General features: G+C 39.7%; 1 protein-coding gene across 2 annotated transcripts; it reads left to right on the top strand.

Moving 5' to 3' along the window:
- The first annotated feature begins 318 nt into the window (after positions 1-318).
- LOC105447515 (decapping and exoribonuclease protein-like) lies at positions 319-17,883 on the top strand. 2 transcript variants are annotated; one of them, XM_030995261.1, is made up of 7 exons: positions 319-557; positions 12,097-12,371; positions 12,843-13,051; positions 14,355-14,553; positions 15,440-15,581; positions 16,056-16,141; positions 16,903-17,883. In XM_030995261.1, exons 1-7 carry the CDS (start codon positions 549-551, stop codon positions 17,054-17,056), a joined length of 1,074 nt encoding a protein of 357 aa, XP_030851121.1. In that variant the 5' UTR covers positions 319-548; the 3' UTR covers positions 17,057-17,883. The 2 variants fall into 2 exon arrangements, with proteins under 2 accessions (XP_030851121.1, XP_030851120.1); XM_030995260.1 differs by lacking the exon at positions 319-557 and having other exon boundaries at positions 11,821-12,371.
- Positions 17,884-18,749: the final 866 nt, after the last annotated feature.

Raw genomic sequence — 18,749 nt, 5'->3', positions numbered from 1 at the left:
ATCTGATATTTGCATTCCTCTGAGCATTAATATTACAGAAACGAATAGAGGTATTTAAATGTGTATATTTTGCAACAGAATATGAGCAGCTCTATGCTAGATGTGGAATTCCCCGATGCTAAATGTGGAATTCTCCGATACTAGATGGGGGAATACCACGAGCTGATACATGTTGACGTCGTCACAGTTGTTAGGAGAAACACAATGAAACACCCCCCCCCCCCCCCCCCCCCATTGAACAAATCCTGCGTACGCTACTGTTTCTACGTAATTGTTGTGACACAAGAGCGATACATTGCAAACTCGCTGTACACCTTTCCAAAATATCCTAGATAAGGCATTATCTAAACAATATTTTGCCAGACATACGACAATTGTAGTGCATACACGTACGCAGTTTAGTTCTACTTATCGCGATTACTCTATATCCAGTATATTTACATCTGGGATTTACAAGCTAAACTTCTAATTGTTACCGTCGATTTTGACTTACTTTCACGGCACTGTTTTTATTCTGTCTACCTGAAGAGATTGACTTTTTAAACAAAATGGCAGAGGTAAGTAAACCAAAAAAAGAAGTTTTTAAAGCAATATTTGTTTTCCTCACTTTTTTAATTTTAAAGAAGAATGAGAAAACCAAAAGTAAAGATAGGTCTATGATAACTGTTTCTTATGATTTTTAAAGAGAATATTTTAACAAAAACAAAATTTTAATACCGGAGGTAGAGCCAGCGAGGCAGAGACAGAGCCAAGACAGAGGGAGACGGCTCGGTGTAAAAATGTCAGAGGAAAAATGTCAGAGGTAAAAATGTTAGAGGTAAAATATATAACAAGTCAACGCAAAGCGTAGCATCCCCTCGCAGGGTACAAATGGCCTATATACATCAGAACAAGTTACCTCCATTGGACTATACTATCATATTACTAGGCAAGGAAGCTAACCTCATTTTCACATATGTAATTAGGTTATTTTGCATATTTAATGAGCTATGACCTTTCATCTTTGACCTACGTAATCCACGATCGAACTTAGGCTGTGTTTTGATATTATGTACCTTCATATCAAATTTCATTAAAATCCGTCAATCATTACTGAAGTTATCGTTTTGAAACCAAATTTGTTACTGACGCACGGAAGGACGGAAAGAAGGAAGGAAGGACGGACGGCAGCGTTTCTATATCCCCTTCGACTTCGTCGGCGAGGGGATAAAAAGGCATGTTACAGGTTGAATATTGGTAATTGTTGTATATTAAAAAGATATAACAAAGGATTATCTGTAGTCATTAATTTCAGCGCTGCTTTATTTTCTTCTCTCTTTAACTTTGTTTACCTTTCTGCCCGATATTGTGATTTTTTGCCTGATTATTGCCGAGGGGAGACGGGGGGGGGGGGGGGTGTATCCTTCTTTTGGGGGCATAGTGACCCGGCTGCCTCCCCCTCACATGCCTTGTCTAAGCGAGTGATACTCAGCACTGAGCAAACTTCTGGAAAAAATCGAGTAGTTTGGCCATTATTATAGGCCGAGTTGTGGCTAGATGGTGTAATCATGACTAAAAAGAAATTCATCACAGCCCCCCCCCAAAAAAAGAGGATAAGATATCACGCTGTGAGTCCTCCGCCCCCCCCCCCCCCCCACTTCACCGTCCCTTCTGAAGATTGATGGACATTTTTAACAGCGTGGCAATGACTACTATAAAATGTTATTTCCTAAACATGCATATTTCCAACAAATTCATTTTATTATGATCTTGATACATGTACTTTGATACTTTGATACAATTCAAAGCACAAAGCCGCCCATGTTACATATAATGCTTACCGCACCATTACATTACAGATAAGCGCGCGCTTTGCAGAGGTTCTGTAAGCTACATCGTTCTATAATTATTTGCTGTGAGAGATCAAACTCTGAAATTGACAAATATTTATTCATGAGTAATATATTAGTTTTACTGTACATCATGATACTGCTTGTATACATGATAATATTCTTTGAAGGATATTTGGTGCAGGATTTATAAAAGGTGTGCTGGCAGATTTGGCAGAAAAAAAATTTGGCAAAAATAAAAAACAGTTGAAATTGAGGGACTTAAACTGTATTTCTCCTACGTTTCTTAATCACAAACATGATTTTTTTTTAAAATATAAAGTTACATAGTGTTATGGTCGAAAGCACATGAAAAAATACCTGGGTAGATATGTCTCAACGTTTACCACTTATAGGCCTACTATCTGACATTCTTCAAGCGAAGCTTTGATATCGTTTGTTAAACCTTTGTAATAAAGTATTGGTGACGGGGACAAAGCGTCCGTGTCATTTTATAAATGTTTTCTTATCATAACAGTCTTTGCTGGGATTGACAGGAAGATGGGTCTAATTACTGAATTTGTGGAATTTCTGTGCGATCTTTATAACTGATTCCCTTTTTTTATCTCATTCAATCTTAATATTCTATGTACTTAGGTCTACCTCCTCAACACCAAATAAACATTAAAACATCAAACAATTTAAAATATCGAAAAAATTATAGAAATTAATATATGATCAGGTCACAAAATATAAGTTTCAAATTCATTTTCTACATTGTATTATCCTTAGAACATGTACGAAGTACAATACACAGTCATATAATAGACTAGCCCAATAGATACGCCTCGACATTTTGTGTCATAAAGTGATGAGATATTTTGACAGCATCAATTTTTACCCCTACATTTTTTTTGTACAGTGTACCTGACATTTTTTTTGTATCTCTGACATTTTTACCTCCGACATTTTTACCTTTGACATTTTTTCCTCTTACATTTTTTCCTCTTACATTTTTTCCTCTTACATTTTTTCCTCTTACATTTTTTCCTCTTACATTTTTTCCTCTTACATTTTTACCTCCGACATTTTTACCTCTGACATTTTTTCCTCTTACATTTTTTCCTCTGACATTTTGACCTTTGACATTTTTACCTCTGACATTTTTACCTCTGACATTTGTACCTGGCACCGTAAATTCTACATCTCAACTTCCTGACATTGACTTTACCGAGTAGTTACTTCTACTTCTACGACGATACTCAGCAGGATCCATAAGTCAGGATGTAGTGCTGAGGAATAAATTTTCTAGTTCTTGGTCTAGATGCTGGGTGGAAGCGCTCCCTTGAAGCCCTCCAGTGAAATAGCGTCAAGGTTGATCTTCGAAAGTGCATTCCACGCAGTTACTGTCCGAGGGAAAAATGAGTTCTGGTAGAGTTGGGTGCGAGATGGGATAGCCAGCAACTTCTTTGAGTGATACTGTCGTGTGTTGCTGGTAATCATGGGTGCTGTGTAATGGTGTGCATTGATGGCTACTGTGTTGTTTTGGATCTTGTACATGAGGTGGAGGCTTGCAGCATTTCTTCTCCTCTCCAGGCTCTCCCATTTCAGATGTTGAATCATGGCCGAGACACTGGCCATACGACGATATCTCTGGATACAATCTAACAATAATATCTCTTGACTCTTAAAACTAAACATTAACTTTATGAACAAATAATTCTTCGAAACTCTCTCTGTCCTGACTCACCTCGTTGGCTGGACATTATCACTTTTAGGCAGCTAAATTATCAATGGAGAGGGCAAACCGAACGAAGTACAGGTAGAAGAGGCCGTAAGCCAAAATATCCTTGCGGCCTGTGTGAATATGCTGTTAAATCAACTGGTATACAGTGTACAAACTGTACGGCGTGGTTTCACTTAAATTGCAGTGACACCTCAAATGTAGAAGAGAAATTTCCTAATGTACACCCAGATGCAATATGGTTGTGCCCCGCCTGCGACATAACAAACCTTGCAAGCTCATTTTTTGACCCTGCCAGTGACTTTGCCTCTAGCCTCGACTTGAGCAATCCCGTTGAAAGCCTTTCCTCATCCGATGAGAGTGGAAATGATCCTGTTGAGCCCCCTCGGCCTCGGTACAGAGTAAACAAGATTTCGAGATGTAGCAAGTCCACGGAAAGTAAAACCGGAGAAATAATTAAAAATGAGCCGGTTCCTCCCATGAAACTTTCTAGACGTGGCGATACATGGAAGTGTGTGAATCGAACTGCAAACAAAGCTACAGCCCCGATTACGTTCAAGAGAACAGGTAACGAGTGGACAGTTGTAGGCAAGTATGGTAAATCTAGCGCAGATAGTACCTCCAACCCTACCACCGGTAGTTTTATCAACAAGGTACTGCAACCTCGCCCTCCACCGAATACTAAACAACCTACAATTAGGGACAGGAACATGCGTCCCCGCAAAAGTATTAAATGTATCCTTGTAAATTGTGATGGACTTTACAACAAAATTCCTCACTTGGAAGCAATGATAGACGATCACAAACCTGACGTTATCATTGGAACGGAGTCGCATTTAAAACCAGACATCCTTAATTCTGAGGTCACTCCAATAGGCAGAAAGGATAGGACATGTGCTAGAAAAGGAGCAGTCTTCATTATGATAAGGGATACTTTCATAGCTACTGAATGCAGCATCTGCACATCGCAGACTGAGTTGATGTGAATCTCTACAAATTCAAGGTTTTAAGCCATTACTCATAGGAGTATTCTATAGGCCTCCCAACTCGGACAGAGAAAACCTCCAACAACTCTCTGAATCCCTGCAGTACATCTCCAGGAGCATGAGAAACTCGACCATACTTGTTGCAGGTGACTTCAACTTACCTCACATCGATTGGTCCAACCGCACAGTTAAGCCCTATGCTAACGAAGGAAGAAAATGCTCTTGCCTTCTTGACATATGCAACCACTTTTACTCGGAGCAGATGGTCAAAGAGCCTACCAGAACAGCAGGCGCTACAGAGAACATCCTTGATCTTGTTCTCACTACCCATCCAGCCTTCATTGATGAGTACAAAGTCACAGCAGGTATCAGTGACCACGACATCGTGAGCTTTAGAGTTAACCAAACTCCATCAATCTCGAGGAAGAAAGCTCGGAAAGTATTCATGTATAATAAAGCTGATACAACCGGCATGCGTGCAGATCTCCTCAAGTTTTAATCTTCTTTCCTACGTAGCAGCCCAGAACCTAGAACAGTACAGCAGCTAGAACTGGGATGACTTCAAAACAGAGATTGGAGACCTCATGGAGAGTTACATTCCAAAAAAAGGTGTCTGGAAAGAAAAGAACCAGTCCCTGGATCACAAACACCATAAAGAGAGGAGTCAGAAAAAGCAAAGACTGTACAATAAAGCTAAAGCTTCAAAAACACCAGATGATTGGCTTAAGTGACTCTCACACTCTGCCGTGTAGGCCTACCGTGTGCCACCGTGCGCGAAAATGTCTGCGGACGGTGGAGAATGGCGAGGGCACACGGTGGTTCGTTATCAAAGCGGGCAACACGTTAATAGGGCGTTGGCGCTTATTTACACCCAGTGGGACCCGGCGAAAGTTTTGGGCATGTTCAAAACTTTGGCCGGCTGGCACCGGCCGCAAGTAAGCGGCAAGAGGACGGTGTTGAACGGTATGAGGATGGTATGAATACGTTATGAAAACGGTCACACTGTATGAACACGTTCACAACACGCTCATAACCCGTTACAGAACGGTGATGAAAAATGGAGAGCGGACTGACCGTTGCCGTTCAAATCGGGGTATTTATATGGCAGTCGTGTCATGACGTCAGCAGTCCGGGGACTCGCTCACAGGACGCTCCGAGCGGTGAGGGGACGCTAAGTGATTGGTAGGTGGCTGCTACAAACCCGGTGCACACGTTCGAGACCCGGTATGGGCCCGGTATGGAAACGGCCAAAATTTTCAACAAAAGTCAATCTGGGCGGTGAAGACGGTAGAAGCACGTTCAACACCCGGTATGCGCCCGGTGAGAACGGTCAGAAGATGGCAACGAAACGGTGAAAAGATTAATTTTATGATTTTTTTTTTTGCGGCCGGGGACAAGTTCGCTCAAAACCCAACGTTCTGGACTCTGTTGTTTTTTTAATAGCCCGGCAGGTGGACGGTAGGCCTACACGGCAGAGTGTGAGAGCTCCATTAAGTACAAGAATTATCAGAAAGAATTAAGATCTCAACTTCGTCATAACTACTGGATCAAAACAAGATGTTCTCTCCTGATGACAAAAACAACAAAGCATTCTGGAAGTTCATCAAATCCAGAAAGCAAGAGTCATCTGGAGTTGGATCCCTCAAGTGTGGTGAAACGCTTGTATCAGGCAGTAAAGGGAAAGCAACTGCACTGAACGACCAATTCCAATCAGTTTTCATACTGGAGGATAACCCGAACATTCCAGATCTTAGACAACCCGTGTTTCCTTCAATGGATCGCATTGAAATCTCTGTGGAAGGCATTGTCACGCTACTGAAAGCTATAAATTTTAGCAAAGCCACAGGACCAGATGGCATACCAGGAAGGATCTTGAAGTTCTTTGCTGAAGACATTGCACCGATCCTGACCTTTATCTTTCAACAATACAGGAACAGTACCATCTGACTGGCGTCTTGCACACATCTCACCAATCTTCAAGAAAGGAGACAGGAGCAAGGCCTCCAACTACCTCCCCGTATCAATCACGTCCATCTGCAGTAAACTGCTCGAACATGTCATTTTCAGCAATATCATGGATCACTATGACGAAAATAATATTCTCAATGATATTCAGCATGGCTTTCGTCCTGGCCATTCATGTGAGACCCAGCTGATCATTACATCTCAAGATGTTGCACACTCTCTAGACCAGAAAGAGCAAGTTGATGCAGTTGCATTAGACTTCTCCAAAGCCTTTGAACGTGTACCCCATAACCGCCTCCTCAATAAGCTCCATCACTATGGGATCCATGACAACCTTATCAGATGGATCAGGGTGTTCCTAACTGAAATGTTACAACTTATGTTGTAGATGGAGGGTCATCTGAATGGGTTCCAGTCACCTCTGGGGTACCGCAGGGCACAGTTCTCGGCCCACTTCTGTTTATATCCTTCATCAATGACAGGGTAGATGGGATCTCTTCCAAAATCCGACTCTTTGCTGATGATTGTCTTCTATACCGTCCGATCACTGATGTCACTGACAGCCAAGCCCTACAAGAAGATCTCAACAGGCTGCGTTCATGGGCTAACACATGGCAGATAAAATTCAACACCGAGAAATGCTACCACATCACATTCTCCCTACGTCGGAAAGCCATCACCACGACATACACGCTAGGAGACACTCCTCTTGCGTTGGTAACAGATCTCCGGTATCTAGGACTGACCAAGGCCACATGAACAATATCACATCCCGAGCCAATCGGATGCTGGGACTAGTCAGCAGAAATCTCCGCAAAACCTCACAAAAGACCCGCCAACAAGCCTACTTCTCTCTTGTTAGACCTCATCTGGAATACTGTTGCTCGGTCTGGAACCCTCACACAAACAAGCATAATTATATCCCAAATCATACCTTGGAAGTAGGCATAAAGTTATACAAAACTTATTTGCCCCTCGGTGTCTGCTAGTGGGTTACTCTTGAATTTGGCGTTGTGCAGTTACGGATGAACATGGACAGTTGAATAGTTCATCAGGATTAAACTTGTCCTTCTTCAGTGACCCGGGGCGGTATTCTGAACCCTGTGTTATCTCTAATATTGTTGTATCTTTGAAGATAAGATAAAGTTGGTATTCTGAACATTGTTGTAACTTTTGTGTTATCTTTTGTTGTATCTTTTCTCTCATCTTATTGGCCGCGCCTGCGCTCATACTTTGGTGCGCTTGTAATTGTGCGTATTATTAATAAAGTGGCATTTAATTCTCATTTGCATATGCGCACGGGAGATAATATGTCGAGATAATTGGTATTCTGAAAGTTGTTGTATCTTTTATCTTATCTTATCTTGCATGGTATTTACAACAATATTTACAACAGGTAGGGGGTTGTTGTATCTTTCGTGGTGATATAATGGCGGCAATATTTTTTGCCCAGAACCAACTTCGTGCCAATAGACGAGTTAGAAGAAGATTGTGTGTTGACCGGAAACATCACAGATGAGAACTTTCTAAGATATTACATGCTAGGATAGGACTATTTTAATGCTCTCATCTTAACCAATATAGTGAAAGCGTGATTTGTCTTCATGATCCACATTCAACAGCGCATAATGATGACGCGCGTAATAAGTGCTCAAATAACTAATTACGCCCAAGATTAGTATGCGCTAGGCGCATTATCAGATATGGCATAAAGTATTCCTATTGGTTGATCTCCTTATCATGCTTATATAAAATAGATTTTGATTGGTAGGGTGCATAAAAATGGGCGTGTCATCAATGGTCAAAGATAAGATAGAGGCGGTCCTTCAAGAGATAACACAGGGATAAAACAATCTTCAGAATACCAACTTACAACAATATTAGCGCTGTGTTATCTCTGGAAGATACAACAAAAGATAACACAAAACTTACAACAATATTCAGAATACCACCCCAGTACTTGTCAAGATTTGATTTGAAAGAATTGAGTGATGGACTTTCTGCTACATAATGATGGGAGACCATTCCATTCATTTACTACTCTCTGTGAAAAAGAGCTCTGCCTCAATTTAGATTTTACATGTTTCTTTTGTAGTTTAAACTGGTGACCTCTTGTTACTGTGACAGTGGTACGATGAAAGAAATTAGTTGACTGGAGGTCGTCGATTTCATGCATTATCTTATAGACCTGTAGCATGTCACTTCTACGACGTCTGTATGATAATGAAGGCAATTTTAGTTGCTCCAGCCTTAACTTGTACTGAAGACTTCTGAGAGGTTGAAGGAGTTTAGTTGCACGGCGTTGAACTTTTTCCATTTTGAGAATATGTTTCTTCTTATAAGGGTGCCACACGGGAGAGCAGTATTCTAGTGCTGGTCTCACAATTGACTTATATAACTGTGTGAGTCCCTTGTTGTCCATAGTTAGAAAAGTACGCTTGATGATACCCAGTTTCCGGTTTGCAGCATTGCAAGCAGTGTCAATGTGATTAGAAAAGGACATTTTATCATCGAATATTACTCCCAGATCCTTTTCATGATGAACTGCAGGTATTGGCTTGTTAACATCATTCATTGTGTAGTCACACAAGGGATTACTTCTTCCATAGTGGATGACTTTGCATTTCTCAATGTTGAAAGGGAGTTGCCATGTTCTAGACCATACAAGAAGGTTGTTTAGTTCCGATTGAAGAGTCTTTCCGTCGTCGATGTTAGCTATTGAAGAGTACAGCTTGGTATCATCTGCAAAGAGCTTAACTTTACATTCATTAGACTGAATAACGTCTGGCAGGTCATTCACGTAGATTAGGAAAAGGGTGGGCCCTAACATACTCCCCTGCGGTACGCCACTCATAACGTTAGATTCAGTGGATGTAATTCTGTTAACCATCACTTGTTGAGATCTTCCAATTAAAAAGGACTGGATCCAGTTCAACAGATTACCTGAGATACCGTACGACTCAATTTTCTGTAGCAACCTTTGATGTGGGCCAGTGTCAAATGCTTTACTGTAGTCGAGATATATATGGTGGTGTGACCAAAGTTCGCGCGTGACCAAAGTTCGCGTACTAACACTAAAAGCGCTTATAACAGGAGAACGATACGCGATGCCTGTGTGGGACTGAGACAACGAAATCTTTGAGCACCGTCGACAACTCCAAAGGTCAAAATGCGACATAAAAATGTGAATAAGCTAGCTTTTCCACGCTTTTTATCATAACAAATTGTGTTTTTTTTACATGAAAATCAGTTTATTATAGGGATCGACTCCGAAAAATAATGATAAAATTCCAATTTCTTACGCGAAAAACGGAACCTGCGCGCCTGCTTCCACCGTATCTGTGTTTGTGAATTTCAATGAATCTATGGGTTTCGTAAGAATACAAATTTAAAAGGGGAAAGAGGAGAGACAAAGAGAGAAAAGAGCGAGAACTCGTGTATGGCTGACATATAAAATGGAACCACATGATAATTTTTTTAAACAAACAAATGACATGCAGATAGGGACTACATTGACATTAACACATAAACATTGAAAAATATTGTCTTTTATTTGCAAAATTTAATAAGGGTATTTTTATCGGGCAATATTTCAATGATAGAGAGAAATTATTATATTTTTTAAAGTTTCAATATAAAGTTCGGCTTCTGATTGAAACTACGTAACTTTTTGGAATGTTTACATATATAAAGCCCATCACAAGAGGGCAGTAAATATCATGCGCGAACTTAGGTCACACTTTTTGACGGACGTCGGTAGTGGTAAGGCTTCCGATATTCTCGTCTTATCATTGATTTGAAGTAAATAAAGCCTTGAAATGTTATATAATCTGATATATGATAAATTACAAATCTTATGACGTATGGAACATGATATATGTTGATCAGGGCCCCGTCTTACAAAGAGTTACGATTGATCCAAATCAATCGTAAGTCCTCCAATCAATCGTAAGTTTGCAGTCTCCTATCTCTTATGTACATAGTTACGATTGATATCAATCGCAAATAAGTTACGATTGATATCAACTCTTTGTAAGACGGGGCCCTGGATTTTTTGAAATATGCAAGAAAAGAAAAATATCCGCGAACTTTGGTCACCTCTTCATACAATCAACATTTCTTCCACTATCAAGCTCCTTGTACCAAGCTTCAGATACATCGAGTAGTTGTGTGACGCAAGATCTGCCTTTCCTAAAACCATATTGATTATCTGTGAACACTGTTCATGCCTATCCATATGGTCAACTATCTCATCTCTGATGAAAGATTCCATCATCTTGCACAAGGTACTGGTTAAGCTCACAGGACGGTAATTACTTGGTTTCCTCTTATCACCCTTTTTGTATATAGGTGTAACATAGGCTTCCTTCCAACATGCTGGGACTTTACCTTTTGACATCGACAAATTGAACAATTCGGTGAGAGGTTTAGCAATATAATCCCCAAGTTCCTTCAGAATACGGTTATGTACATTGTCAGGTCCAGGGGATTTGGTCTGATTGAGCTTCTTGATTGCTTCTCTGACAGCAGATTCTGTAAATTCAACGTTGTCCAGGGGTGTAACATTTCTTCTTGGATCACAGCTAGGAATATTGGCTAAATCTTCTCTCGTAAATACAGAGACAAAAAAATTGTTCAAGGTATTAGCTTTTTCAGTGTCTGTCTCTGCATAGCCGCCGTCAGGTTTCTCCAGTGACCCGATTGAAGATTTTGTCTTTGTTTTGCTTTTCACACAAACAAGCATATATCCCAAATCGAGGCAGTACAAAGGCGAGCAGCAAGATTCATCCTCCAGAGATATCGTCGTATTGCCAGTGTCTCGGCCATGATTCAACATCTGAAATGGGAGAGCCTGGAGAGGAGAAGAAATGCTGCAAGCCTCCACCTCATGTACAAGATCTAAAACAACACAGTAGCCATCAATGCACACCATTACACAGCACCCATGATTACCAGCAACACACGACAGTATCACTCAAAGAAGTTGCTGGCTATCCCATCTCGCACCCAACTCTACCAGAACTCATTTTTCCCTCGGACAGTAACTGCGTGGAATGCACTTTCGAAGATCAACCTTGACGCTATTTCACTGGAGGGCTTCAAGGGAGCGCTTCCACCCAGCATCTAGACCAAGAACTAGAAAATTTATTCCTCAGCACTACATCCTGACTTATGGATCCTGCTGAGTATCGTCGTAGAAGTAGAAGTAGAAGTACATCTCATCGAACCACAAATCAAAAGCCAAATGAATTAGAACATCGCGTTGCTATGGTTGCGCGCATGAATAGGCAGCAATTAAAGCATAGCGTATATCACACACGCGCATCCTAATTAAGGGCACGCGTACAGGTTTATCAAAATAATTATTGTCAATAACAATAATAATAATACAAAGCTTCTCTATCAACAAATTATACAAATCTTTTAACTACTAAAACGACTTACTAAAATGACTAACTTATTATACAAATCTTTTAACGACTAAAACGACTTACTGAAATGACTAAACCCGGCGGCAGCCACACGTAGGGCCATACTTCTTTGTTAAACGATGCCTTTAAGACCTCTTGAAAGTATGAATTTTAATTTTCAGTCTAACCCGCCAGCAGAAGTCCGCATACATGGTCAGAAAGTGTTGGGTACCTTTTCGACGGACGCAGATCGCGGATACTGCGACGATGACCGAAACCGACGCTTCTTCCTCGAACCCGATAACGAAGTGGACTTTGACTACACGAAAGGCTTCGAGGAATATGTTGATATGGGGGATGATCCGAACGTCACTTCGTTGACAAATGTCTTGTGTTGGATGCGTAATCACCGGAGCTTGTTGACAGAGAGTGGGATTTTGGATACCAAGGCATCAAGGTGAGACACAAGGTTCAAAGCATTTGAATGTGTACATTGGTGTATACTGTTGGACCCAACTAATAAATTGGGTGGAGGGGTGGGGGTACTGGTGCCGGGGAAGGGGTCTACCGGCTTTTCTATGTGGATGACATGTTTTCCTCATATTTTTGTTCGTTTTCTTTTTCGCCACATCTGCATGGGTATGTGCCAAAACGCGCTCATCAACATGTCCAATGCATGTCTTCACATATTAAGATGATCGCAGTGCCAAAGATCGACTTCGCTTATCATTACTAATCTAAGCATTTATAACAAATATTAGATGCTTTCTCATTATTTGAATTATCGCTTATAATATGTTCCTATGATTTCTCTGCTTTCGTTCTCGCGCACTTTCTATTCCCATCTGCTTGTTTGTTTTTTGTTATTTCATTTTATCAATTGTTATTGATTTAGATCTAGTTACTTATTATCAATTTATTTGACCAGGCTTAACGTGGATTTCGTAGGGCGTCGTGGATTATTAAGGAACCTCTTGGAAGCTGGAGGCGACAAAGACCTTGACATCCAACTTTTGGTAACCCTCTACCGGGGAACCTATTTCATCTCCGGTATCTGGAAGAACGAGGAAAAGCTACCTAGGAATCAACAGATGATAGCAGCTTCTGCAAAACTGTTTCGTCAGTTTATAACCAGCAGTAAGTACAAACAAAAAATGAAACTATTTCTTTTTTTGGGGAAAAAAAAGTCATCATAAAATATATACAAACAACAAACAATTTAATTGTGAACTGCCCAAAACCAATAGGTCTTTTAAAGTTACAATATGATATAGGATGGAACAATTATAGGCATTTAAAAAAAAGACTTAGTAAATAAAATCGATAACATTTTTGCCATATCCCATGTATTTAAATGCTGATAAGATTAGAGTAAAGTACCCGGTAATCGGTCAGCTCCGGTTTTCGGCCAATTGGTTGGATACATGGTAAAATCACTTTAAAATACATCGCATAATAGCATAACACATATCCCACACATACCATACCATGCCAGTGTCACTGAAGAACCACATTTGCAATGAAAAATATATCCTAAAATATCACATTTTAGCGATGTAATCGGCGGTCCCGCTACCCAAATCTGAAAAATCGAGTTTCTTACGCGTGTATGTAAGATATATGGGTACCATAAAATGAGCTTTATTTCAAGTATTTTTCAGATATAGAGCCCGATTTTGTGCTGGTCGCAAGCTCAAAAGTATCTCATCGCATGTATTAAATCAATTCAGCCGCACACCGCGACGCACACACGATATGTCTGTCTAATTCAGATTCCAACTTCCGATCACCGCTGTGCCTGTATTCGGCCAGGCGAGCACCCGGGAGCTCCGGCGTGGGATACCTGCTCCGCCCGCTTGTGCTATACATCAGCGCAGAAACGCACGGCGCGCGCGAGCGCTTCCTATTGACTTTGTACATGCGGCCGTAAACTGAAACGCTCGGCCGATAACCGGCTCCAAAACAGTGAAAATTGAAATGAATATTGTCATGGCAATTCGTGATTTTTTTTTGGGATTCTTTTTTTGTTTAAATAATAATAATATTTGCTTCATGATTTGAACAAGAAATGATAATAAATAGGAAGTAAAGAGTCCAATAAATAGGATTTTGTCTTAAGTGGCCGAAAACCGGGTACTTTACTCTATATCGATGTATATATTGATATCAGAAGTTTTAATTTACGATGACAACGTCATGGTATACGTGAACAAGCATATAACTTGATGAATAACAAATATTTACACCGTAAAAATGTTTGACCATATAATGCCTAAATATGCAGCTGACATACAACCATGCTCGGGGGTTTCGTGTTGTGATCTTGTCCATACAATTCGTTCTGTTTTGAAAAACTAAATGGCCCTACGAAGATTTTTTTATAATCAGTATCCATGGGAAATAATGTTTTTTTTAAATGAATGTTAACATCTTCAATCAGAGGACGGTTACACCCCGGATACCCCTGCTCCCGTGAACGACAATGCATCCTTTTACGCAATGATGAGCGCCAACTGCGGCAGACATCGGCTGCTCTTTAGCTCTGAGGTGCAAGCAGAAAGGATGGATGAGATCACACCCCCTCAACGGAACTACCTCAACATACGCACGATCCCGAACCGCCAGAAAAAAATAAATCCGTAAGATTATTTTTCCCCCTCTCTCTTTGTCCGTATCTGTCTCTGTCTCTCCAATTTTAAATCTAACGAATGTATAACCTCTCCTAACGTTGAGGTAATAAATGTGAATTCACATAGCCGTTATAAGCTGGGCAGATCCAGGGTCCCCACCCAGCCCCCCCCCCCGAAAAAAAGGCCAATGGTTGGGGCTCAAACGGGTGCACATGTCGTTTTCGCCCCCACACTCTTCATATCTGCCACTGGTTTGGCGGGTGAGATGTTAATAAGAGCAGTGAAAATCAATCATTTTCCTTCTCCATCTTGACCGTTATTCGTTAACAAATTATATCCGATATCCCATGATATATTCTACCACCTCCATCACCATTCTTATCATTCCCTTTCACATTATCTTGGTCTGAATCCCTTTACTTCAAAAGCATCTAGATTTTAATTTCAGATATTTGTGCAGTTAATTTGTTATTATTATCATAATTATTGTTCAGTATTTGGTGTCACCTGTGCACGGGAGGAGGCAATTGAACCGATTCGCCGTGACCCTCAAGTGCCCCCTCCTTGTATAACTGATTGGGGATGTGTAGGTGGTCAACCAGGTTTTCCCCTTCTCCTGAACGAATAGCGCATCGAGTTCGTCATTTGCAATGGGTTCACTCTCCAAGACGGGGACTCCATTTTACGCCTTATCTGAGAGATTCCTAGTATTTTCCTACTGTAACCTAGCTTACGTCTATCAGCATGGGAGGGGTACGTTAACATACCGTAAGTGCATTAGTTATCCGCCTGGGTTGGATGCAATCCTGTAGTGTCATGCCTTACACGCACCTTCTTTTATATACTCTTATAGGGTGCACACATACAAATAGTCCATTTACTTTTCACTCGACAGGATGAAGGCCTTAAGGTGGTGGGCCGCCAATACCATTTCCGACATTTCGGAGATAGTCTGTGGAATACGAGATGATAAACGTAGAATCGTCCAAACATTTCAGTACATCGAAACCAATAAACTTCAGACAGAATATGCTCAGGTGAGTATAAACAGGAACGTTATTAAGCTGCCAGATAAAAAAAAACAGATATATAAATGTCAGAGGTCAACATTTTGGAGGGAAGACTGCCAGAGGTTACTTATTGTGTCAGGGGTAAAAATGGCAGTTTTTAAAATGCCAGAGATTAATAAGTCAAAGGTTAGACAAATTTTAAGTTTGTGAGATTATTTAGAGTCTTTTCAAGTTGAACAAGAATTTCTGCAAAACTCTATTTCAGAAATGTTTGATCTGTTTTTATGGTTGGGAGGGGGGGGGGGGTTGATTTGATATAACGTTCGGCTGAATGATCTACAAATTTGTTTCGACGACCCCTCCTCCCCGCCCTGTATCATATTAAAGAGAAAGAGAGATAGAGAAGGGTGGGGAGAGGGGAGTATGAAATAATATATATCGATATCTGTGAGCAATATATCAATATAATTATGAATCTATATGATTTGTTCACTACCATAGAACAAGTGGCGACCAAAGGCTTGCATCAAAACAATGGAATCACTCCTTTCTCAGATCAAAGAACTGGTGCAAGATGACGATGCAAGGTAAGGATTACAACGACCTTTGGAAAAATTACACTTAAGGGTCAAAGGTTAACTTAACTCAAGGAAACAATATGATCTTGATCGGAACAATCAAGATAAAACGATGATAAAAGCAGCAATTATTTTGTCTTGATACCACCAAATATAGTCTTCTATAATTCTTGCCATAGTGTAAATTATATTTGATAGCCTAAATGTTGAATAGGTAGGCCGGAAAATCATTTATGGCGATTATTGTGTTTGTATCAGCCTGTATCAGCGTCTTCCTATAATTTTCACCTGTATTACTCATTACACCCTGTTTAAAATCTACTTTCTTTTCGTTTCTCAATGTCTCTTCCCCACATTCCCTCACTCTTCCATCTCATGGCCTCAGTTCCCAACCGGCAGGTACCTGTTTTCCGAAGGTTTATAATTCTGAAACACAAATTTCCATACACCAGTGGGTTCATAAATAAGAAAATAAAATAGGGGTTAAGATTCCGAACATCTGTTACGCTATTCGGAAGGCTTATAGTTCCAAAAATGAAATAGGGTTCATTACTCCGAAGGTTCGTAATTTAAAACAAAAACAATGCGGGGATCCTATGTCGCTTTCGGAAAAAATTAACCTCCGGAATTATGTACCGTATTTCATCTTCGGTATTATGAATCTTCGGAGTAATGAACCTTTGGAACACGCGTCTTCGGAATTATGAATCTTCAGATACAACAGTATATATATAACCTATCCAACCACCATTAACTTTCTCTAACCTTAGTACCGTCTATCATCTCGTACTCGAGCCAGTTGAAGGAAGTTGGGGGTTGGAACAACGTCTATCAAGCCGTCGCTTCGTCTCTCGGGGCAAACGAACAGACGATTTCACTTTTGTTGAGGAATCACTTCTTCACAACATACTCGGTATCAATTGAACATCAGTAGTCACTGTCTACCCAGGTGTAAATGGTTTCCTGGCAAATGCTGGAGTAATAATATTTGCAGGGCCTTCAGGAAGTGCAGTGTTTCGTTAACCAGGCGTAGCATATTTGATTTTGAATTTGAATTTGAATTATTTATTTCCGGAAAACATGAAATAAAAGTGTATAAAATTATACATGTACAAGAAACATAAAACCGCAACATTGTAAAGGTTTAAAAATAAAATAGTCAAGATCTGTAATTGAGAAAAAGGGTAGGTTTGAATGGACAAATTAAGGGAACTTAAAATCATGCGAACAATTTTTTTGTAATAAATGCTATCTGTTTATGAATAAATTAGCAGAATTGTATCAGGCTATATTACAATGATTTAGAGGTTGGAGTGAAATTGCACTGACTGATTATATTTTTCAAAATGAATTGTGGCAAGAATCATAGTCTACTTTTGAATGCGTACATCTTTAGAAAAAAACTGTTGCAAACAACACAAATGTGTTTATGCCATGCTAGCTTGTTGCCTAGTGTCACCCCTATGAAATGTAATGAAAATCGTGTAATTTTTCAATCAATATGTAATACCAATTTATTGTCAGATGACAGGTTATTTACTCTCTTTAATTCACAACTAAATTACTTAGTGAGTACCTGCCTGGGGTCTTTGTCTGACATGAAAATACAGGTGTCGTCTGCAATCTTAATGCATTTGAGATAATTAGCCATATTATAAAAATCGTTCATATAGATTAGAAATAAAAGACGACCTAAAATAGAACTTTGGGGCACTCCTCATTTACTAGTTTTTAACTGGGATTCTAAATTATTTACAAAAACAAATTGTTTACGATGAAATAAATAATTCTTACACCAGACTTATTTTATTTATTTGATCGTAAACAATTTGTTTTTGTAAATAATTTAGAATCCCAGTTAAAAACACCTCTAATACCTTAATTACTAAGTTTATCTAACAAAATAAAATGATCAAGAGTATCAAAGACTTTGGATATAAATCAAGAAACTAAGCCAACACAATTTCATTTGGTTCAAAACAATTGCTTACCCCTAAGAATGGAATCAAGTACGGCTGAATATGTGGAGTTCCCTGGTTGTAACCCATACAGATGTTCAGAAATGATATTAAAATTTTCCAAAAATATCATAGAGCATAATTATGGTAAAAACATTTCTCAAGTATCTTTCAAAAGACAAGGAGAGCAGATTTGAGCCTATGGTTACTCACATCGTTTTCAGCTCCATATTTGAACATAAGAATTGCTTTTGATACACTGTCGCTCACAAAGGTGGAATATTTTTGTTTTATCCCAATTTATGGAATTATTTTAAAAATTATTTAAAAATAATAGATCTAGATAATAGTATACATTCTCAGATTTTATTGAATAATAATTTGCCAATGTGTGTTTTGCGTGACTGCTAGAACATGTGTATGCTATTATGCTTATCAACTAGGGGACCTATGCCATTAAGTCATAAATGACAGTAATGAGGATTAATGCCCCACAAAAGGGCACTTATATAGCACATCGACACGGTTTTGATCATGGGGCCTCACAGTAACGAGGCCATTGCTTTGTCACTGAACCATGACTGTACGCAGCGGGGGCTAGGGTAGGGGGCAGTTTCCATAAATAAAAAAAAAACAGAAAATGCAATAAATTTTCAATA

This window comes from Strongylocentrotus purpuratus, unplaced genomic scaffold (genome assembly GCF_000002235.5).
Source record: "Strongylocentrotus purpuratus isolate Spur 01 unplaced genomic scaffold, Spur_5.0 spur5_scaffold_21, whole genome shotgun sequence".
NCBI classification, from domain to species: Eukaryota; Metazoa; Echinodermata; class Echinoidea; order Camarodonta; family Strongylocentrotidae; genus Strongylocentrotus; species Strongylocentrotus purpuratus.
Note: the sequence above shows the minus strand (reverse complement) of the source record. Positions and strands in the feature narration are given on the sequence as shown.

Excerpts from the sequence above, each read along its gene's own strand:
- LOC105447515 (XM_030995260.1), top strand. The coding sequence starts at position 12,055 with ATGCCTTTAAGACCTCTTGAAAGTATGAATTTTAATTTTCAGTCTAAC. Across the intron at positions 12,372-12,842 it reads TTGGATACCAAGGCATCAAG|GCTTAACGTGGATTTCGTAG; the intron begins GTGAGACACAAG and ends TTATTTGACCAG. Across the intron at positions 15,582-16,055 it reads TTCAGACAGAATATGCTCAG|AACAAGTGGCGACCAAAGGC; the intron begins GTGAGTATAAAC and ends TCACTACCATAG.